A 17,412-nucleotide genomic window follows, 5' to 3' on the forward strand; every position below is an offset into this window, starting at 1 on the left:
CCAGAACAAACAAGTTTGACCTCAATCAATATAGACCAAAATACGCCTTTTATTTCATAACAGCCTTATGTTCATATGAGGCTATAAAGATTGACAGTTGGAATTTTGTTTTTTTATTTAAAAAGAATGCATTATTATGAAAAACGTTTTTTTTTTTTTATTCTTTGGGGGGGTTGAGTAATATTTTCTGAGGGGGTGAAGATATTTTTGTGTGGGGAAAAAAAATTTCTGTTGTAAACACTAAAGTTAGGTTTTAAAGCCTCATTTATTGTGGAAAATAATTTTTAGTGTGTGAGGCCACAAAGAGGCTTGACCCTTTGTGTGTTTTTCCTGACCCGCCGTTAGACGGAACGAGAGCTTGATCTTATTTCCATCATCATCGGCTCACTCAATCAAATCTGAACGGCGACATGGGGCATGGGACTTTGTTACGTAATGCATCAAAGTATGTAAGGATTAAAGCAGCAGTATTGGATAAAAAAAAAAAAAAAAAATCAATGCATTTTAATGAGAATCAATTACGTATGCAATTAAAGTTGTGTGTTTGCACAAAAACAACACACTAGTATTGGACGGCTTTTAATATAAAATGGAGGTAAACACAATGGATTGATCATGAATGATTTACCTGAGGAGCATAGGCATGCAGAGCCCGGAAGAACGCCAGAAAATGTGTTAAAGGGGAACCAAACGCAAGATAACAAAACTTTGTTGTATTTCAAAGAGCACCAAAGGATCAGAAGAGGAAAGCGGGAAGACTTTGAGATGGTCACCAATTATTTCAAAAGCCGCCTGTGAAGCTTTTAAGATCACAAAGTGGTCTTTGATAAAAAAGTCCCAAATTATTTGAGAAGCCCTGCTTTCACGCGCTGCCCAACGCAAGCGTCTTTCAAAAGGCAAAGCTCCCGCAATCAAAAGCGTCAAAGTCGGAGTCGCCTTCAAAGTCAAAGCTGTTGAAGTGCGTGTCCGAGTCCACGTCTTGGCCGCAGGCGTGAAACGACCCCCCGGCCGGCATTTCCGAGAAGCCCCCTGAGTGGACCATCTCGGGCGCTCTGCCGGCTAACGGCGAGGACGGCGAGCAGGAGTTGAGGTAGCCCAGAGCCGAGGAGGCCGCCGCCCCGCCCATCAGCAGGCACACCGCCCGCACTGCTCGGGCGTCGCTGCTGTTGCCGTGGCGAAGGCAATCCGACACCCGGTGAGGGGGGGCCACCGAGACGCTGCGCAAGGATCGCCGGGGTCCACCAACTAATGAAAAAAAAATATATATAATTCTACCTATCTTTGAAACAAATGTCTGCTTCTGTAAAGATCCAAAAACCGGCCTTGACTCTGCCGTCTCTCTCTCAGCGAGCCGCTTCTCTCTATGACGTGGGTCGACGGCGGCGTGCCAGCCTCGCTGGGCCGAGGCGAGCCGGGGTCCTTATCGCTGCCGGAGTCGGGCAGAGGATCCCTGTCGGTGATGCAGCGGGCGATGCTGCGCTGCCTCTGCAGGCCGGCAGGTGACATGACGCCCTGGAAACGGACGTGGTTAGTCAAAGTACATGTCAGTGCAACGTGGGAAAAAAAAAAAAAAAAGGCTCACCTCTCTCACTTTTCTTATCAGCTTCAGCCACAAACTGGAAGGAAAAAATAAAAAGTCATTTCTGCTTGGAAAACGGACCGTCTAATGTCACGGCGAGACCCACGCGCAGTCGTCCGGGTTGTCGGCGAGCATCAGCAGAAACTTGCTCTGCTGAAGGACGAGGGCGAAGCAGCAGTCCCTGCGGCCCCCCGCCGGCAGCCTGGGAAGGTCCAAGATCTCGCGGCCCTCCACGATCATCTCGCAGTGGCTTTGCAGGTCCACCACTTGGTCGGGCGGGGACTCGCCGTCTCGGCACACCAGCAGGCTTCCCTCCACGCTGAGAACCACGTACTTGTCCTTCCACTGTTTGAACATGAAGCCACCTGACCAAGGAACCAGAATAGACTGTGAGCGCCTTTGTCTGGGTTCTCCATTTTTTTTGTTCCAGTGATGCTCTCCATCCTCACCTATTCCTCAAGCCTGACTAACGTTCTGACTACGCAACGCTGTCCATTTCCAGGCCAGGACACACGTGACAACGTCAGAGCGCAGTCTGCCGCTCATCCTGTACTAACCATGATGATGATGATGAAGATCTGCTCTACTTCTCTACGTGGAGGATTAAACGTGATTTGGCCAAGAGCGAGAGACACAAAGGTTTGACTTCACAGCGTGTCGATAAAAGTATTTGGATACACTTCATTATTTATTTCCTTATAGTGCAAGTTTATGAGAGACACTAATGTTTTGGGGTCACTTACAAAGGTCAAATGTGTGGATGATCAGGGAGTTGTTATGTGTCTACAAACTTCTAGGTTGCAATGTTCTCATTCTGACTGAATGATGAGATTAGTAGTCAGGGTGGAACAAAATTGAATCAGAATCACGTCATCATTCGATTTTTTTTCACGACGCGCACGATCACAGAATGAATTAAATTCGGCACGAGTGTAACTTAATGATAAAAACCATATTAACAGTTTTTAGATTTTCTAATATTTACCGACTCAGCACTTCACTTAGCAGAGCAATGTGTAGGCTGTGCTAAAATCCAATAAATATAAATTTATAGACTGAAAGAAGCATGAATTGATTTGAAGACAGTGCAAATGTTTGGCTGCTGATAATAAGACCTCAGCTTTTCATTTTGACAATTTATACTTGTTCCATTGAAGTCACCAAAAGGCACTTTATCATCATATTGTCACTGAGCCTTTTCAAATGCCAGCCAAGATTTCTAACATTAGCATGGAACAACACTGCAGGACACATTTTTGGCAGAAACAAACAAAAACACACAGCTAAAAAAAATCTGATACAGAAAAAGCCCATGTGGCCTCTGAATGTACTCAACTATAACATTTAACATATTAAATTACGGCCTCTGAGACTGCAGGATTGTGGGCGCGCTGAGTAGCCTACCGTATTTCCTGAGGTAGCCTCGGTGAACGCCGCCAACTGTGTTCATGGCTGCTCCAAAGTACACAAATGAAGGCTAGAATTTGGGATGCCGGAAAATAGGATGAGAGAAAGGGAGAGAGAGAGAGAAAATAATCCCCACAATTTAGGCCCTTCCTTTTTACTCCTGATGCTCGGAACGGAATCATCCTGCCGACCCGCCAGATTAGAACAGGGATTATCAAGAGGGCCACAGCTGGAGGGGGATATATATATATATTTATATATACGTATGTATGTATACGTGCACGTGTGTGTGTATACTTTGCATATATGTGTATATATATATATATTTTTTTTCCCCTCTTGTCACTGCTTGTAAAAATAATATATGGAGATGATCTTCAGTTTTTATGTGTGAATAATGAAAAGCAGAAGTGCTCTCTATTTTTCTTCCCTTTTTTTTTTTAAAGACGGTAGCTATTATTCATTGCAGATCTCACTCGCTGAACTGAACACATGTACGACAGTAAAACCAAACAGATGTTTCCACCCTGGCTACACATTAGGGACAAAAAAAAGGGAAAAAAAAAAACACCCCCGCCTCCCCCAAAATATGTCGCTCATCCCAAATAAAAGTGGAAATGGAAAGTTGTGTGAAATACAGTGAGTAAAATCAAACATGAAAATAGTTTTGTATTATATACAAAACAATGGAATGTGTAAAAATATATATTTTTTAATGAATTATTATATTTGTACTGTTTGCAGGCAATATTGGCAGTGGCGGTAACGAGTGGTAAGAATATCTTTCACCACAAGAGGGCGATAGAGTCACTCATTCCTCATAGCTCTCTCTGGTCACATGTTCAGAGGACCCCTGTGACGTATGTGCAGTTTTTTTTGGCTGGCAGGGTGTTTGACTACAAGTAGAAATTCGATTTAATTGTGTGCCCAAAGTTTCCTGTGTGCAAGCAACAGCTTTGTTTCGGGTGTCCAAGCCTGATAACCTGACTGCTGCAACAATGTCCTTTCAAACCTCTTAATCCACTTTAGCCTTGCCGCCAAATCCCCTGTAAATCTTGCAATCAGGAATGCCCCCCCACGCACACATACACACACAACCCCAAAAGCCATGGAAGACTCAGAACACCCCTCTTTTTGCCCCCCCAGCCCCCTCCCTACTTCTCTTATCTAGGAGCTGTGCTGGAGCGCCCATTGAAAAAGTTGTAAATACAATGAGGCTCTTTTAAAGGGGCCTGGGGCCATTCTTAAAGGGACCCCAGCCTGCAGGCCCCCAGCGTGGGAACGAAAAGGGATGGGGTGGCGGGTAGATACACAAAGGAAAGACACAACAAACATCACACCTATTGGGGAAAATCACGTGACCTGTGTATGGTCAAGTGCAGCACCATCTTAAAGTAGGTGATGTGGAGCAGGTCCTTGTTTTTTTTTTATTCCCAAAAATCAATGCTCATCAGTTTGAACATATGACTTGTCTTGAATTCAATATAGGATAAAAAATATTTGACATCTTTACTGTAATTGGGTTTTATTTATATTGGTTTCCAAGAGGAAATGAGTTTTTGTATCAACATGTATGAATGCAGGCATCCTCTAAAGAAAAAGGGAAGACGAAAGTGGAGGAGGGTGCAAAGAAGCTGACTTGTGGAATTTGAGTCCTACAAGAAAGAGGAGGAGGAAGAGGAGGAGGAGGAGGGAAACGAGGAAGGAGGGAACGGAGGAATGTACGCGCACTGACGGAACTGCACCACAACCCGTCGCTCCTAAAAGTGGACAAAAAGTTAACTTGGAGTTTCTTCTTGTTGCCTTTGTCATCTCTTTTTTTCAGTGGACTTAATTCGTGTCACGGACGAGTTTCTCCCGCTTGAAAAGTGCGACATGATGAAGAGATGAAAAGACTGCAAAGAGCGATGACTCAATCGAAGAAGGAGCCCACTTTTCGGGGGGAACCGCTTGGCTGCTGTGGGTTCGTCTCGCTCCTCTTGATCCTCTCCGCTTCCCCGGCAAAGGTGGCCTGCTTACAAGGTAATCAAAAAAGAGCAGAAATCTATTTCTGTTTTTAAATGTCTTAAATATTGACACTCGGGACTAAAATGATTGTCAATTAGCTCGGATATTGGAGCACAAAGGAGAAAGTTGTTGATGAGTGTGAAGAGGTGAGGCAGGTAAACATCATGCGCTCAACATCCTGCAGCGTCCTAACCGGAACTTTTTCAAATTTATTCCATTGATTAAAAGCTGCAATAAATATACAATTTTAAAAACGTCAGAAAATAATATTTTTGCGCATTTTATACATCAAAGTGATTTCATACTGGAAAATATATTTAATAGCAAATACTGCTTACCATTAATTAAATATATTTAAATAAGTATGAATATAATATAACAAATAGAATAATGTATAAAAATATATTTATGACAACTAGGTAAAAATAAGAGTTTCCATGAAATTAATTAACTTAAATCACAACTCTTATTTTTGTTCAATTATAAAAAGTAGTTTGGTATTTTCCTTTAGTCAAGTAACTTAAAGTCAAGTTACTTTAAAGCAACTTTCTAAAGTTGGAAAGATGATTGACACCTTCAATAATGAACGAACCCCTAGGAAGTGTTGTGAAAATCAAAACGCACGTTGCTGTCAAGCTGGACATTTTTTTTTTTTTGCTGGTTGACACGTGGAATGTTTCAAAGAATGTTTTCTTGGCCTTTAGCAGGTGAAACAAGAATTACTGGAACCATTTAGAGCAGAGATGTCCGAACCTTTTATACCCCAAATTACTTTTATATAACAAAAATGCTGAGGAACTCATTTGTTCTGCTTCTAACTCAAAACACCCAAATGATTTTTTTTTTCCCATCGAAATGGATGGAAAATGCCATGAATAGCTGCTCTTTCCTAAAAATAGCTCGCGAGTGATGACGTTGTGATTCCCTGGGAATGTTGTACAAGTGCTCCGTGCTAAATGTAAACACACACACGCGTCACAAAGTTAATGCATGTTAAATTGTTGTAATTTGTTATCGTTTAGCAAAGTTCTGGAGAGCAAGTGTTGAGTTAAGTTGAGCCCCCCCGCGCGTCACCCTCACATGGCTCTCAGGTGACTGTAGGCGCTTGTAAATCAATAAGCGTCCACATTTTTCCCCAATGAGCCAAAGAGAAGGATGAGGAGGGTCTGCTTATGAGTCACGGACGCCCTCTGTGACTCACACTGGAGCGTGATGGATAGATGGATGAGGAGAAGGAGGGGGTGATGAACCCAAATAATAGCATGGCAAAAAAAAAAGTGGGCGAGGTAATGAATGGGAGGAAGGGGTGAAGAAGGCACCCAATGGGCGAAATGTTTGTGTCCCACTTGGCAGAGAAACAAAACAGTGAGAGCCGGAGGGAGTTTGGCGGGACACAAAGGAGGAGAAATGGAGCGTTTAAAGGCACATGCACGCCATGGCACGCTTTTTGGGACTTATTACTCTCATCTCGATGCATTTGTATAACAGATGAACACTCGAGAACTTCTTGTGATACAGCACTAGAGGAGCTAGGATGTTTTTTTACAAACCCCAAAAAACAGTGATGGGAATTTATTTTAGGTTCCTTTAGGGTGGAAATGTTGAAAAAAAAAATGCCGGAAAAAATAGACAAACCCAGTTCCACCATTGCTTTTATTCTTTACATGTAAGAGTCCAAAAAACACTTTGTAAATCCTATGAAAAGTGTTTTTATACATTAAGAAACATTCTCCACTTTGCTGCTGCTTGTCAGCGCACAAGTGGCCTTTGTCCTGCTAGCAAGGTCAGCCCGCCATCTATCAGTGAGTGTGTGTGTGTGTGTGTGATTAGTTGAGTTGTTTGTCATGTCCCTGATAAGCTTGATCAGAGCTGATGCTTTAGTCACAGACATGTTATACTTAATTCTCACAGAAATTGGATTAAAATGTGCAAAAGTATTAAATATTTTTTCCTAACCAGAAGCTCAGCAGCAGCACTCCAAAATAACTGATCCACAGCATGACTATGGCAAATAAAATGTGTCTAATCAATGTTCTTGCAAATTTCAACAGTTTTTTTTTGTAATCATTTTTTCCTTGCCGTTTAGATGTGGAATTTGAGAAACAAGTGGCCACCATCATTTCATCCGTGGGCAAACCAGTGAGGCTGGAGTGCGACCTGTTAGCCACGCTCGACGACGGCGAGATTCCGCCCAACGTGTACTGGCTGAAGGACGGCGAGGCGCTTCCCTTCGCCGAATACGACGACTACCAAATGCCGGTTGTCGGCATGGACCGCTGGATCGTACACAGCACCCTCAGGTAGACGACGACGACGGCTCCGCAAATCTTGAATGAATTAAGACGAAGCTTCGTCTCCTGCGGCTTGGCTCCTTTGTGATTTTGAAAACCACAGCGATGGAAAGTCAACGCCATCGGGATGTGGCTTTTGTCTCGCTTTCAGTTTTTCGCCAATATTTAAAATTAATGTGTGGGGAGGTTTGTGGAGGAAAAAAAATGATAAGAACTCACAATCTTTAAGTGGAGAGGTGGCCGTGACTCTTATCGACCCATTAATAAAATTAAAATAAGTTGACGAGAATACTTGTTGACGGGATCTTGCGTCATTGACGAGTATTCTCATCGCTGGCAAGCAATTAATGAATCTAATCAAATATTCTCCATAGGATTAAAAGTGTCCAACTTTCGGACATGGGCACCTATCAGTGTGCGGTTGATGTGGAAGGTGAGCAGATTTTGTCCATGGACGGAAGCATCATGCTAGAAGGTGAGTGGCCTCACATCTCGGACCCGGTACCGACACCCAGACCCGTCGAGTCAATTCTGACCCGGCCGCTTTCTTCCTAAGGTCTCCCTCACTTCTCCACCGAGCCGCATCACATGTCCGTAGAGGCCAACGTGCCGCTGAGCCTGCACTGCGTAGCCCACGGACCGCCAGAACCGGTCCGAGTCATCTGGCTCCGGGACGGCGCTCCTCTAAACACGGTGGACGACCCGGTGGCCCTGTCGCCGTCTACGCTCAACATCACAGGTCAGCTTGGTCTAACTTCACTGACAATATTCAACAGTACCACCTTGGATAAACAATATTGGATCAGAACTTTGAAGGCACGTTGGAATTCTAGAGAACTAGTCCACTTAACATTCCCCCTCCCAACACGTCTCGGCTCAAACACGACAAGAAGATTATCAGCAAGGAGAAGCTGTCGGGCCGAGAGCCGGCCCAGGGGTGTTCTTCTCAGACACGAGGAGGAGGGGGGGAGGAAAGAGGCCACGGGAGGGGGGGGCGGGGTTCACGTACGGGTTGAGGGCTCCTTTAGGGGAGAACATAAACAGTTGAAGACAAGAAAAAAAAAAGCATGCAGGCGCTCAGGCTGGCAGAGCGGGCTGAGTCACACAGGAGCCAATTTGACGAGGCTGGCGCTGAGGTGCCGGGTTCTGCTTTGACTCATCGGAACCGTTGTGACGGTTGCCGACCGGGAATCAACACTCACCTCTGTGGAATGGCCAGCTGTTCCAAACTGCACGGAACATCTTCCAGTAGGCACGGCGAGAAAGATGGATTCAAATTCAGCCGGGGCCTTCTCAGCCCATTCGGCATGATTTGCATATTTGGACTCTCTTGTGCAGTAGCAAAAAAACTTGCGACTCTCTTATCTTTTTATCTCGATGGACTTTAGCTCCAGTAAACTCGGCTTAAGCGTGTCACTTCCGTAATCCATCTCTTGAATGACACCATTTCTTGCTGCCACAGGAAGCTGCTCCATTTAAAAACAAGATGTTGATCAACATCCACGTGGTGCCACTGTGTGTCTGGGCAAAAGTTGCGCAATCTCCAGATGACTCCCTCCACACACACACACAATTTCTTTGAGCTTCGCCAAGCAAACGGCGGAAGTGCGCCTTCTTTTGTCCATCCGCCTCACAATGGAGGCTTTGGTGCATGTGGTCCGCCATGAAGAACACACTGGTGGCAGTGTACGTGTGTGGCTGGCAACAACACTGCGAGGTCACATGATGCGTATGTTGCGGAATGTCTCAAGTGTGTGAGCACGCTGATGTGACAAACTCGTTGGGCTTCGGAATCAAACGAAGCTCTGTGGAGCCAACGTTGGCTAGAAGATGCTTTTAGGAAACAATTGTGCTGCGTTTGGGATGGTGATAAAAAATCCACATGAACGGAAAATTCGTGCTGACTCGCGGTGCACAGTCATCCGCTGACTCACGTTGCCATGGAAACCACAACTTTCTTCACTACCTTTTTTGTCTCACATGAGCCTTTCACTTTGTTTAAGCACCGCCAAAACTTTCCCCTTCTCATGCCCACTTTTTTTTTTTTGCCCGCTCAGGTTTGAACCGGACCAGCAGTTTTTCCTGCGAGGCCCAAAACCGCAAAGGCGTGGCCGCCTCTGGCTCCGGCACTGTTACCGGTAAGGCGCCGAGTGTTACGGTAAACTTTAAATCATATATACATTTTACATTCAATCTTTTTCAGTGCTCCCTTCCGTTCCTCACCACTTGAGAGCCGTCAACATCACGCCAACCAGTCTACAGTTGTCATGGCAACCTGGCTTCGGCGGCGACTACCCGGTCATCCGCTGCACAGTACAGGTAAGTTTTCCAAACGTGTTCTCCTTCTCCAGATAAAGACCAGACACCCCCCCCCCCTCTCCTCCCTCCCAATTCCCGAGTCCCACCCATCTTTGTCCTCCTGGAGCAACGAGATCAGGTTTCACTCAGGGAAAGTGGGCCTCCCTAAACTAATCTGACGCAGCGACCCTCCCTCTCGGTGGCCATTACGGCGAGCGGCGCCACCCCTAAACGTCTGGTTCTAATAAAGCTGCTCCTCATACCTCGCCCCCCCCCCCCCCCCCCCCCCCCCCCCTTCCCCCTATTTCCCCCTCATTGGGAAAAAAGTCAAGGGGCCAGGCTCGGCTGAATAGGGCAAAAAAGAAAAGGGACTTCTTAGAGGTGGATAGTAACAAACTTTTTAACTTTCAGTATTTTCGCAAAGATGATATTTTATACATTGAGCTACACGCGCCTCACTACTTTTGTTTTGAGAACAGCATACCATGTTCTATGACTGTTCTTTTTATACTGCCCCCTTGTGGCCAAAGCTGGCACACCAGCAGGAGCAACAGAACCCATTGAAATGAAACATGAAATCAGGATGCAGAAATATCCTGTTTCATTTAGTTTTTATAAAATAGTAGTAGTAAAAAATATATATTTTTCCTCAACTGTCCAGTACAAAACCGTGGCAACTCATTTTCGACATTGTGACAACCCTCAAAACTCTCTTCTCCACGTGATGTCTGGGGCTCCAGATGAGTACGAAAAAAAGATATCTTAAAAACAGGAAATGGCATTAGGAATGATGTGTGAGCCGTACGAGGGGGAATGTGCTCTGACTCAACAAGATGAAACGCTTCTTTGCAGCCTGGACGTGACTCACGGGGTCAGGAATGATACAAGTGGTTTAACCGGAGGGGGGGGGAACTAATGGGACACGCCCCCAAACTCACTCAATTGTTTGAGAGGTCAAACACCTGCACACACACTACTTTACCTAAACGCACACACATACACCACCTACTTCCACATGCACACACACACACTGACACACACTGGAAACGAAGAATGGTGACTTCCAGCCCTCGAGTGCTCCAAAGCCACAGCGGGGAAGTTGCATATGGTCGGAGCGGTCCAAGTGGACCACAGCGAGATTCTGCCGAGACAGCACTCAGGATGTTTTTGCATCTCCACAAAAACACATTTAAAAAAAAAAAAAAATTCCTCCAGGCAGCATCAAGTACACACGCTCAGTTTCTACTTAGCTTACTGGGCTTTTTTTTTTTTTTGGACTCTTCCAGGTCAAACACGCCGACGAGATGTTCACCGGAGGTCCGGATGAGATGATCCTCAACCAGAACTTGAACGTTCCTCCGAGCGAGTACCTGGTGGAGGACTTGGAGCCCCACAGTGTGTACGCCGCTAGGGTGGCGTGTCACAGTAGCCAGGGGCCGTCGCGCTGGACGTCCTGGGTGGAGATGCGCACGGCCGAAGGAGGTCAGTCAGTCGTTCGATTTCATTCTCACTCTTTACGCAAATTTACACATTTCAGCTTTGGCACACAATTTCTTAAGGACATAGGAACGGTTGTCATGGAAACATTACCACCCGTGAAAAGCGACAGTTTGGATGGCCCTCACGTTCGAACCGAGGTGCTATATTTTCCCATGCCAACTCCCAGCATGCACTGCCAGCGGAAATAGAGGCGGGACTAGCACGCCAGGGAGGCGGGGCTCCGGTGATCGGTGCGTTCCATGACCCCGAACTAAAGAAAAACACAAAAAAGAAAGAATGAAAGAAAGAAAGGAGAAGCGGCGCTGCCTACAACATGCAATTGAGAAGTTTGAGCTCCCAAATAAACCTGTCGAGTTTCACTTCTTCATCAATCAGGCTTTTGTTCCTTTTCACAGGAGAATAAATAAAGGGTGGTCACTTTGCGGTTCCCCATTTTTGTTCAATTTCTCAGGGAGGTCACAAAAAGCCAAGACGGGAGATTATTAAATAGGCCCAAAATAATAGGTCGCGTGTGCACGAAAACAGGAAGTGAGAAATGTTGACAAAAGTAATGGGACACCTGTCAGTTGTTTCCAAAATTAGATTTTGATACTGGATTTAATTCTTTGTGTCCCATTACTTTTGCAGCTAAAATAACAGTAAAATCCCCCCCCTCCCGTCTCTTTGCCGCATATGTTTCTCATGGAGCGACAATGTTCTCGACTGTCTTCTCCTCCAAAGTGTCATCCAGAAGCAAACGTTTTCCTCCTGCGCTCTGCTATTTCGGTCCTAACCACTTGTTGACTTGGCTGGACTTCTTCAGACGGCACCACCGAGGAATTCTAGAAAAACAATCCAGCCTCTCGCTCGTGCTCGCTCCAGTTCGCTGCGTGTCTCCCGGCCTGCGTCTTTCGCTTCCCCCATTTTGGCTTTGACCTCGCATGAGCTCACATGTAGCAAGGCACTGTGGGAAAACAACTGAAAGAAAAAAAAAAAGAAAAGCGGGAGTAGGGGAAAGGGGAGGTGGCAGTACTGTGAGGAACATTTACTATTTTCCCTTTGAATAACTTACAACAGTTTAAACTATAAAAACACCAAAAGGCCCCATTAGCTCAATGCTAATGTTTATTAGCATCTATGTGCTTTAAGCACCTCATTAAAAACAAAAAGCACAGCGACACGTAAACAGACATATTCTTTATCCTCTGCAAAGAACCACGAGTATAAGTGCCGCACTGATGAGTCGAGAGTAGTTGAGATGTCATCATACAAGGCAGCAAAGTTGACATTTATTTTGAGAGTCTCCCAACTTTCTGGCCTCAATGTGACCTTTCTCCAAGACGAGAAACAGACACACCCACGTACGCAACAGCGCCGCCTTCAGCGCGTTCAACAGTAGTCACGCGTGAGGATGACGTGCGTGCTGGAAACGATTCCACGTGCACTGATGGGAAACATGACGTGCTTTGTTTTGGAGAGGAAAAAAAAAATCCCGCAGTCGCCTTTCTTCTTATTTTGCAAACTTGTTTTTGTAACAATGTCATCTTTGTTCGCTTGAACGTAGCCTAGCATAAAAGGGCTCGGCCGCAACCAGATGGAAAAGCGGGGAGGGGGAGGGAGGGGCGCTTGAGTTGTTTTGGCTGCCGCGCCAGAGGCGAACCAGCACATGTGGAAACTATCAAACGCCAAACACTTCCTGATTACCATCATGCTCCGACACACACACATGCAAATCTCCTCGCTGATGTGCGTTGCTCGTTTCAGTTCCCGATGAGGCGCCGGGCAACGTGACGGCGCTGGGGAACGACAGCCGAGTCTTGCTGGCTTGGGAAGAGCCCTCGGGGAAGCTAAACGGAGACCTCCGCGGTTATTTAGTGGAATTGAGCGCCCCCACTGTCAATCAGGTGTGCACATTTCTCACACACTTTGAAAGAGACACAAAACTACCTCTCACACATCATGGCCGCTCTCTCTGATTAACAGTTCGTCTTGGACGCCGGACTGGACACGGAGCTGTCAATCAACCTGTCCCTGCCGCTCTCCAACGTGACCTTGCGGGTGTGCGCCTACACGGGGGCGGGACGAGGACCCTGGAGCCCCACGCAGACTCTGACGCTCGTCTCTCCTGGTGAGGAACCGTAACTCAAAAGTTTGATCATTTTAATAAAGAAGCGGTGTAAATAAAGTTTTCAAAGCCAGCTCGAGTACAAACCTCGTCTCTCTTCTTTTTCTCCCCCAGAATTCCGAGGTGAGTGCCAACCCAGTGACAAACTTCCCTTTCTTCCTACCTCCTTCCCTCTTCTGTGGAAGAAAAAGGGGAAGAAGATGAAAAGAAAAGCGAGGCGAGGTTACGCTGGGGTGAACCGGGACGCCGCTTCATAAATATTTAGAGCGTGGGCCGTCTCTGTTTGCTTAAGCTAATCGGGCCAGACGGACGATACAAAGAAGTGAGATAAAGACGGGCAAGACCCAGGAGCCTTTATTCAGAGTCACATTATTATCGCAATAAGGAAAACAAATTAAAAAAATATATCGTTAAAAAAAAATATTTTATTTTTTCAACGCGCAGGTCTTTCGTCTCCGCCGGCTTTCTCGTGGCACTGGTGGTACGTGGTGATGGCCGCCACCGGCGCCGTGGCCCTCGGAGCGCTCATGGCCGTCTACGTGGCCAAACTACGGCGCAAGGAGACACGATTCGGGTACGTCCGGTTATAATGAATTCATTTATTTATTCGTTTTTTTTTTGTGTTAACCTGTTTTTGTGTTGTTTTTAGAGATGCCTTCGAGCCCATAATGCAGAGCGGCGAACTGGTGGTCCGTTACCGGGCGCGACGCTCGTACAGCCGTAGGACCACCGAGGCCACGCGTGAGTTTTGACACACATACAATTTCGTTTCGTGAGTTCCCAAGTCAGGTCGCTTTTTCCAGCCGATGTTTAGTCTCAGGCTGTGTTGTGTATGCTTGATTATCATCTGCAGCAATCCAGTCTGTAAAAACAACTCGTGTTACTACAAACACAATCTATGGATGTCTCGCAGTGATTCCAGACACACACACACACACACACACGGTTGTGACAGTGATTATGGCAATTTAGTTTACAAGTCCAAACTTGCCCCGAAGATGCGGCGAAGGAATGTCCCGGCATTCTCGGCCTCTCATGACAAAGTCAAGCCTCAACATATGCTTGTGATAAAATGAAGGCCATGTTTTTTTTTTCTACTCCAATTAGCAAAAAAAATTGGTTATCATAATTTAATATTTTTCACACACAGTGAACAGTCTGGGCATCAGCGACGAGCTGAGGCAGAAGCTCCAAGACGTGATGGTGGACAGACACAAGTTGACGCTGGGCAAGACGTTGGGCGAAGGTAGCTTGATTTTAAAAGCAGCGTATTTTTTAAAAATGGACCATGTGTGTTTCTTACGTGTGCCGTGTTGCCCGTGGTTTCTGCAGGCGAGTTCGGCTCTGTGATGGAAGGTCAGCTCACGCAGGAGGAATCTGTACTCCGAGTGGCCGTCAAAACTATGAAGAGTGAGTGGAGGACCAAGCATTCAAGCAGTGGAATATGCAACATCTAAAAAAAATGCTAGCACTAGCCACCAAGCTAATAGAAAAGTTGCTTTCGAGAAACAGGAGACACATCTCAAAATCAATTTATCTATTGAATTTTTTTTCTTCTCGTTTCTTTCTCGTGGCTCTCATCCCAGTCGCCATCTGCACGCGCTCAGAAATGGAGGACTTCCTCCGGGAGGCCATCTGCATAAAGGAGTTTGACCACGCCAACGTCATGAGGCTGCTCGGTGAGACTCCGCCTCATCCACGGATGGGAACCGCCCGAACTGATATGTGTGTTCCGCACAGGTGTGTGTCTGCAAACGGTGGAGAGCGAGGGTTTCCCGTCGCCCGTGGTCATCTTGCCCTACATGAAACACGGCGACCTCCACACTTACCTGCTCTACTCGCGCTTGGGAGAAAATCCCGTGGTGAGTAAAGCGACGACGTGTGAAATTCAAAAACACCTTAGGCTGACACAAATGCGTCTCTGCGCAGTACCTGCCGTCGCAGATGTTGGTGCGCTTCATGACGGACATCGCTCGCGGTATGGAGTACCTCAGCAAGAAGAACTTCATCCACAGAGACCTCGCCGCACGCAACTGCATGTACGCACGCCTCCGCTCGCTCCTTTCACTTCCCGTCCGAGGTCACCGTCGGTCGCTGAACTGAAGTATCCAAAACGCATTCCAGGCTGAATGAGAACATGAACGTGTGCGTGGCCGACTTCGGGCTCTCCAAGAAGATCTACAACGGCGATTACTACCGGCAGGGGCGCATCTCCAAGATGCCCGTCAAGTGGATCGCCATCGAGAGCTTGGCCGACCGGGTGTACACCACCAAGAGCGACGTGGTTGGTTCCCCTCCCGTGTGACGTCATCACCTTGTCGCACTCTTTGTTCTAACTTCCTCTTGTTGCTGCTCAGTGGTCGTTTGGCGTCACCATGTGGGAAATCGCCACCAGGGGGCAGACGCCGTACCCCGGCGTTGAGAACAGCGAGATCTACGATTATTTGAGGCAGGGAAACCGTCTCAAGCAGCCTCCAGATTGCCTGGACAACATGTGAGTACACATTTTTTGTGGACATTTAATATTTTTTAAATTGATTTGATAAAATAAGGACGTTTCTGCTCTTCCTCAGCTACGCTCTGATGTTCTCCTGCTGGCTGCTGAGTCCCAAAGATCGTCCGACTTTTGAAACGCTTCGCTGCGAGCTGGAAAAAGCCCTCGACGACCTGCCCGACCCGCAAGACCCGGACGAGATTCTTTACGTCAACATGGAGGACTCCTACATCGAACCGGGGGCCGTCGGCGGCTGCGACCCCCTCGGAGGCTCCGCCCATCTGGGCCTGAAGGGCCTGGAGGTGACCACGGCGGAGGTGCACCAACCCAACCGCTACGTGCTGTGTCCCCAGCACGACAGTGGCCGAGCGCTGGCCGACTCCCTGGAGAGTCTGGACGTTCCCTCGGCTTTCTCGGCCGCCACGCTGCCTCTGCGCTACTCACGACACTCCACGCCCGACGTCACCGGTGCGTCGACGCCCGATATAGCCCGGGCGGCCACGCCCGCCACCGAGCTGCTGGATGAGCGAGAGGTGACCCATAAGGTCGCCTGGCAGTGATGAGCGCAACCGGATTGAATCGTACCTATCGAGTCAGAGAATGGAATTTTAGATGGTGTGCCTTGGTGAGCACAATTTGCACACAAACACACACACACACACACACACACTTGAAGGCATTCCAGGATGTACGCCATTATAAAGAATTTAGCTCCCAAATTTTCACTTTTGTCAAAAACACCAAAAAGGAATAACTTCCATCTTAAATCATGCTTATTTTACATAAACAACCTTAACCCCTAACCCCCAAAATATAGTGATACCGTTTTTCCATTTTCCACACACACCACAAAAACCTGATGGCATTCCAGCAATTCTTGATCCTTCTCATTTTGACATTTTTCATTTATCCAATAATATTTTTCCCTATATCATTGGCCAGTGATCAACTGAAGCAAAACTGATTTCCTCTCGTCACGCCCCCCCTTATTCCCCTAAAAGTGGCACACGGTTGTGGAAAATTTGGATATTTGAATGTGAGGAACTGCATCGCCACAAAAACTCAAGGAAACCCACTCACTGAGGATCTCCTCGCAAACCAGGAAAATATCACTGCCAGGACTCCTTGAAGCCTTTGCCCCACAAAGGTACCAAACAGTCCAAGATCCGAATATTCTGAGGTGGACTTTAAAAAAAAAGAAAAAAGAAGAAAAAAAAAAAAAGACAATAAGCACATTGACTTTCTTTTGTACCCTGATTGTTTTTCTACTTTTCCAACTTTGCACTAATGTCTTTTTTTTATATCATTTTGTACGTTTGTCTATTCTGTGTATACTTTTTTTTTTTTTTACTTTGTAAACTCCATGTGATGGACGAGGCCTTAGTATTTTTTTACTTCAAAATTTGTATTACGAGCAGCCGAAAATACTTCACCAGCTGTCATCATCCAAGCATTGAACAAAATTGACTTAACTTCAACAAATTAGTTAGTTAGTTAGTCAATTAGTTTTGCAAATATGTCAACTAGTGGAGGAAAAAAAACAAGGTAGAATATTCGAAAACAAGACTAAATATTTCTATCATTGACTAAATTCCAGTTTGAACGAGGTACATAAAAAGGTACTATTGGGAGCTGCTGAGGTCTAATGTAATTGTCTATAATTATGTTTTATAATTATATTTATAATTATAAAATAAATAAAAGGACGAGAATACGGCGCAACGAACCAACC

General features: G+C 46.2%; 2 protein-coding genes and 1 long non-coding RNA gene across 3 annotated transcripts; 1 reads left to right on the forward strand and 2 right to left on the reverse strand.

The window, feature by feature from the left end:
• Positions 1-563: 563 nt before the first annotated feature.
• Positions 564-3,202, reverse strand: si:ch1073-83n3.2 (uncharacterized). Its single transcript, XM_049725351.1, has 5 exons — positions 2,984-3,202; positions 1,686-1,944; positions 1,583-1,616; positions 1,323-1,512; positions 564-1,245 (listed from the first exon to the last, which is right to left on the reverse strand). Exons 1-5 carry the CDS (start codon positions 3,027-3,029, stop codon positions 890-892), a joined length of 885 nt encoding a protein of 294 aa, XP_049581308.1. The 5' UTR covers positions 3,030-3,202; the 3' UTR covers positions 564-889.
• Positions 3,203-4,658: 1,456 nt separating this feature from the next.
• On the forward strand, positions 4,659-17,406 carry LOC125972077 (tyrosine-protein kinase receptor UFO). Its single transcript, XM_049725366.2, has 19 exons — positions 4,659-5,008; positions 7,080-7,293; positions 7,659-7,759; positions 7,841-8,023; positions 9,342-9,422; positions 9,488-9,603; positions 10,869-11,064; positions 12,826-12,965; positions 13,045-13,189; positions 13,631-13,760; positions 13,836-13,927; positions 14,337-14,432; positions 14,519-14,596; positions 14,773-14,865; positions 14,927-15,048; positions 15,116-15,225; positions 15,311-15,470; positions 15,544-15,680; positions 15,760-17,406. Exons 1-19 carry the CDS (start codon positions 4,873-4,875, stop codon positions 16,238-16,240), a joined length of 2,811 nt encoding a protein of 936 aa, XP_049581323.1. The 5' UTR covers positions 4,659-4,872; the 3' UTR covers positions 16,241-17,406.
• Positions 12,331-14,623, reverse strand: LOC125972080 (uncharacterized). Its single transcript, XR_011087048.1, has 3 exons — positions 14,490-14,623; positions 13,274-14,048; positions 12,331-13,186 (listed from the first exon to the last, which is right to left on the reverse strand). It is a non-coding gene; the product is annotated as an uncharacterized lncRNA (long non-coding RNA).
• Positions 17,407-17,412: the final 6 nt, after the last annotated feature.

This window comes from Syngnathus scovelli, chromosome 7 (assembly GCF_024217435.2).
Source record: "Syngnathus scovelli strain Florida chromosome 7, RoL_Ssco_1.2, whole genome shotgun sequence".
Lineage (NCBI taxonomy): Eukaryota > Metazoa > Chordata > Actinopteri > Syngnathiformes > Syngnathidae > Syngnathus > Syngnathus scovelli.

Bases quoted from the DNA above. Each gene is read 5' to 3' on its own strand.
- si:ch1073-83n3.2 (XM_049725351.1), bottom strand. From the start codon at position 3,029: ATGAACACAGTTGGCGGCGTTCACCGAGGCTACCTCAGGAAATACG. The intron at 1,945-2,983 runs GTAGGCTACTCA...TTCCTTGGTCAG, and splicing joins AGGCTACCTCAGGAAATACG to GTGGCTTCATGTTCAAACAG. The intron at 1,513-1,582 runs GTGAGCCTTTTT...GTCCGTTTCCAG, and splicing joins TGATAAGAAAAGTGAGAGAG to GGCGTCATGTCACCTGCCGG.
- LOC125972077 (XM_049725366.2), top strand. From the start codon at position 4,873: ATGAAAAGACTGCAAAGAGCGATGACTCAATCGAAGAAGGAGCCCACT. The intron at 13,761-13,835 runs GTACGTCCGGTT...TGTTGTTTTTAG, and splicing joins CGCAAGGAGACACGATTCGG to AGATGCCTTCGAGCCCATAA. The intron at 15,681-15,759 runs GTGAGTACACAT...GCTCTTCCTCAG, and splicing joins CCAGATTGCCTGGACAACAT to CTACGCTCTGATGTTCTCCT.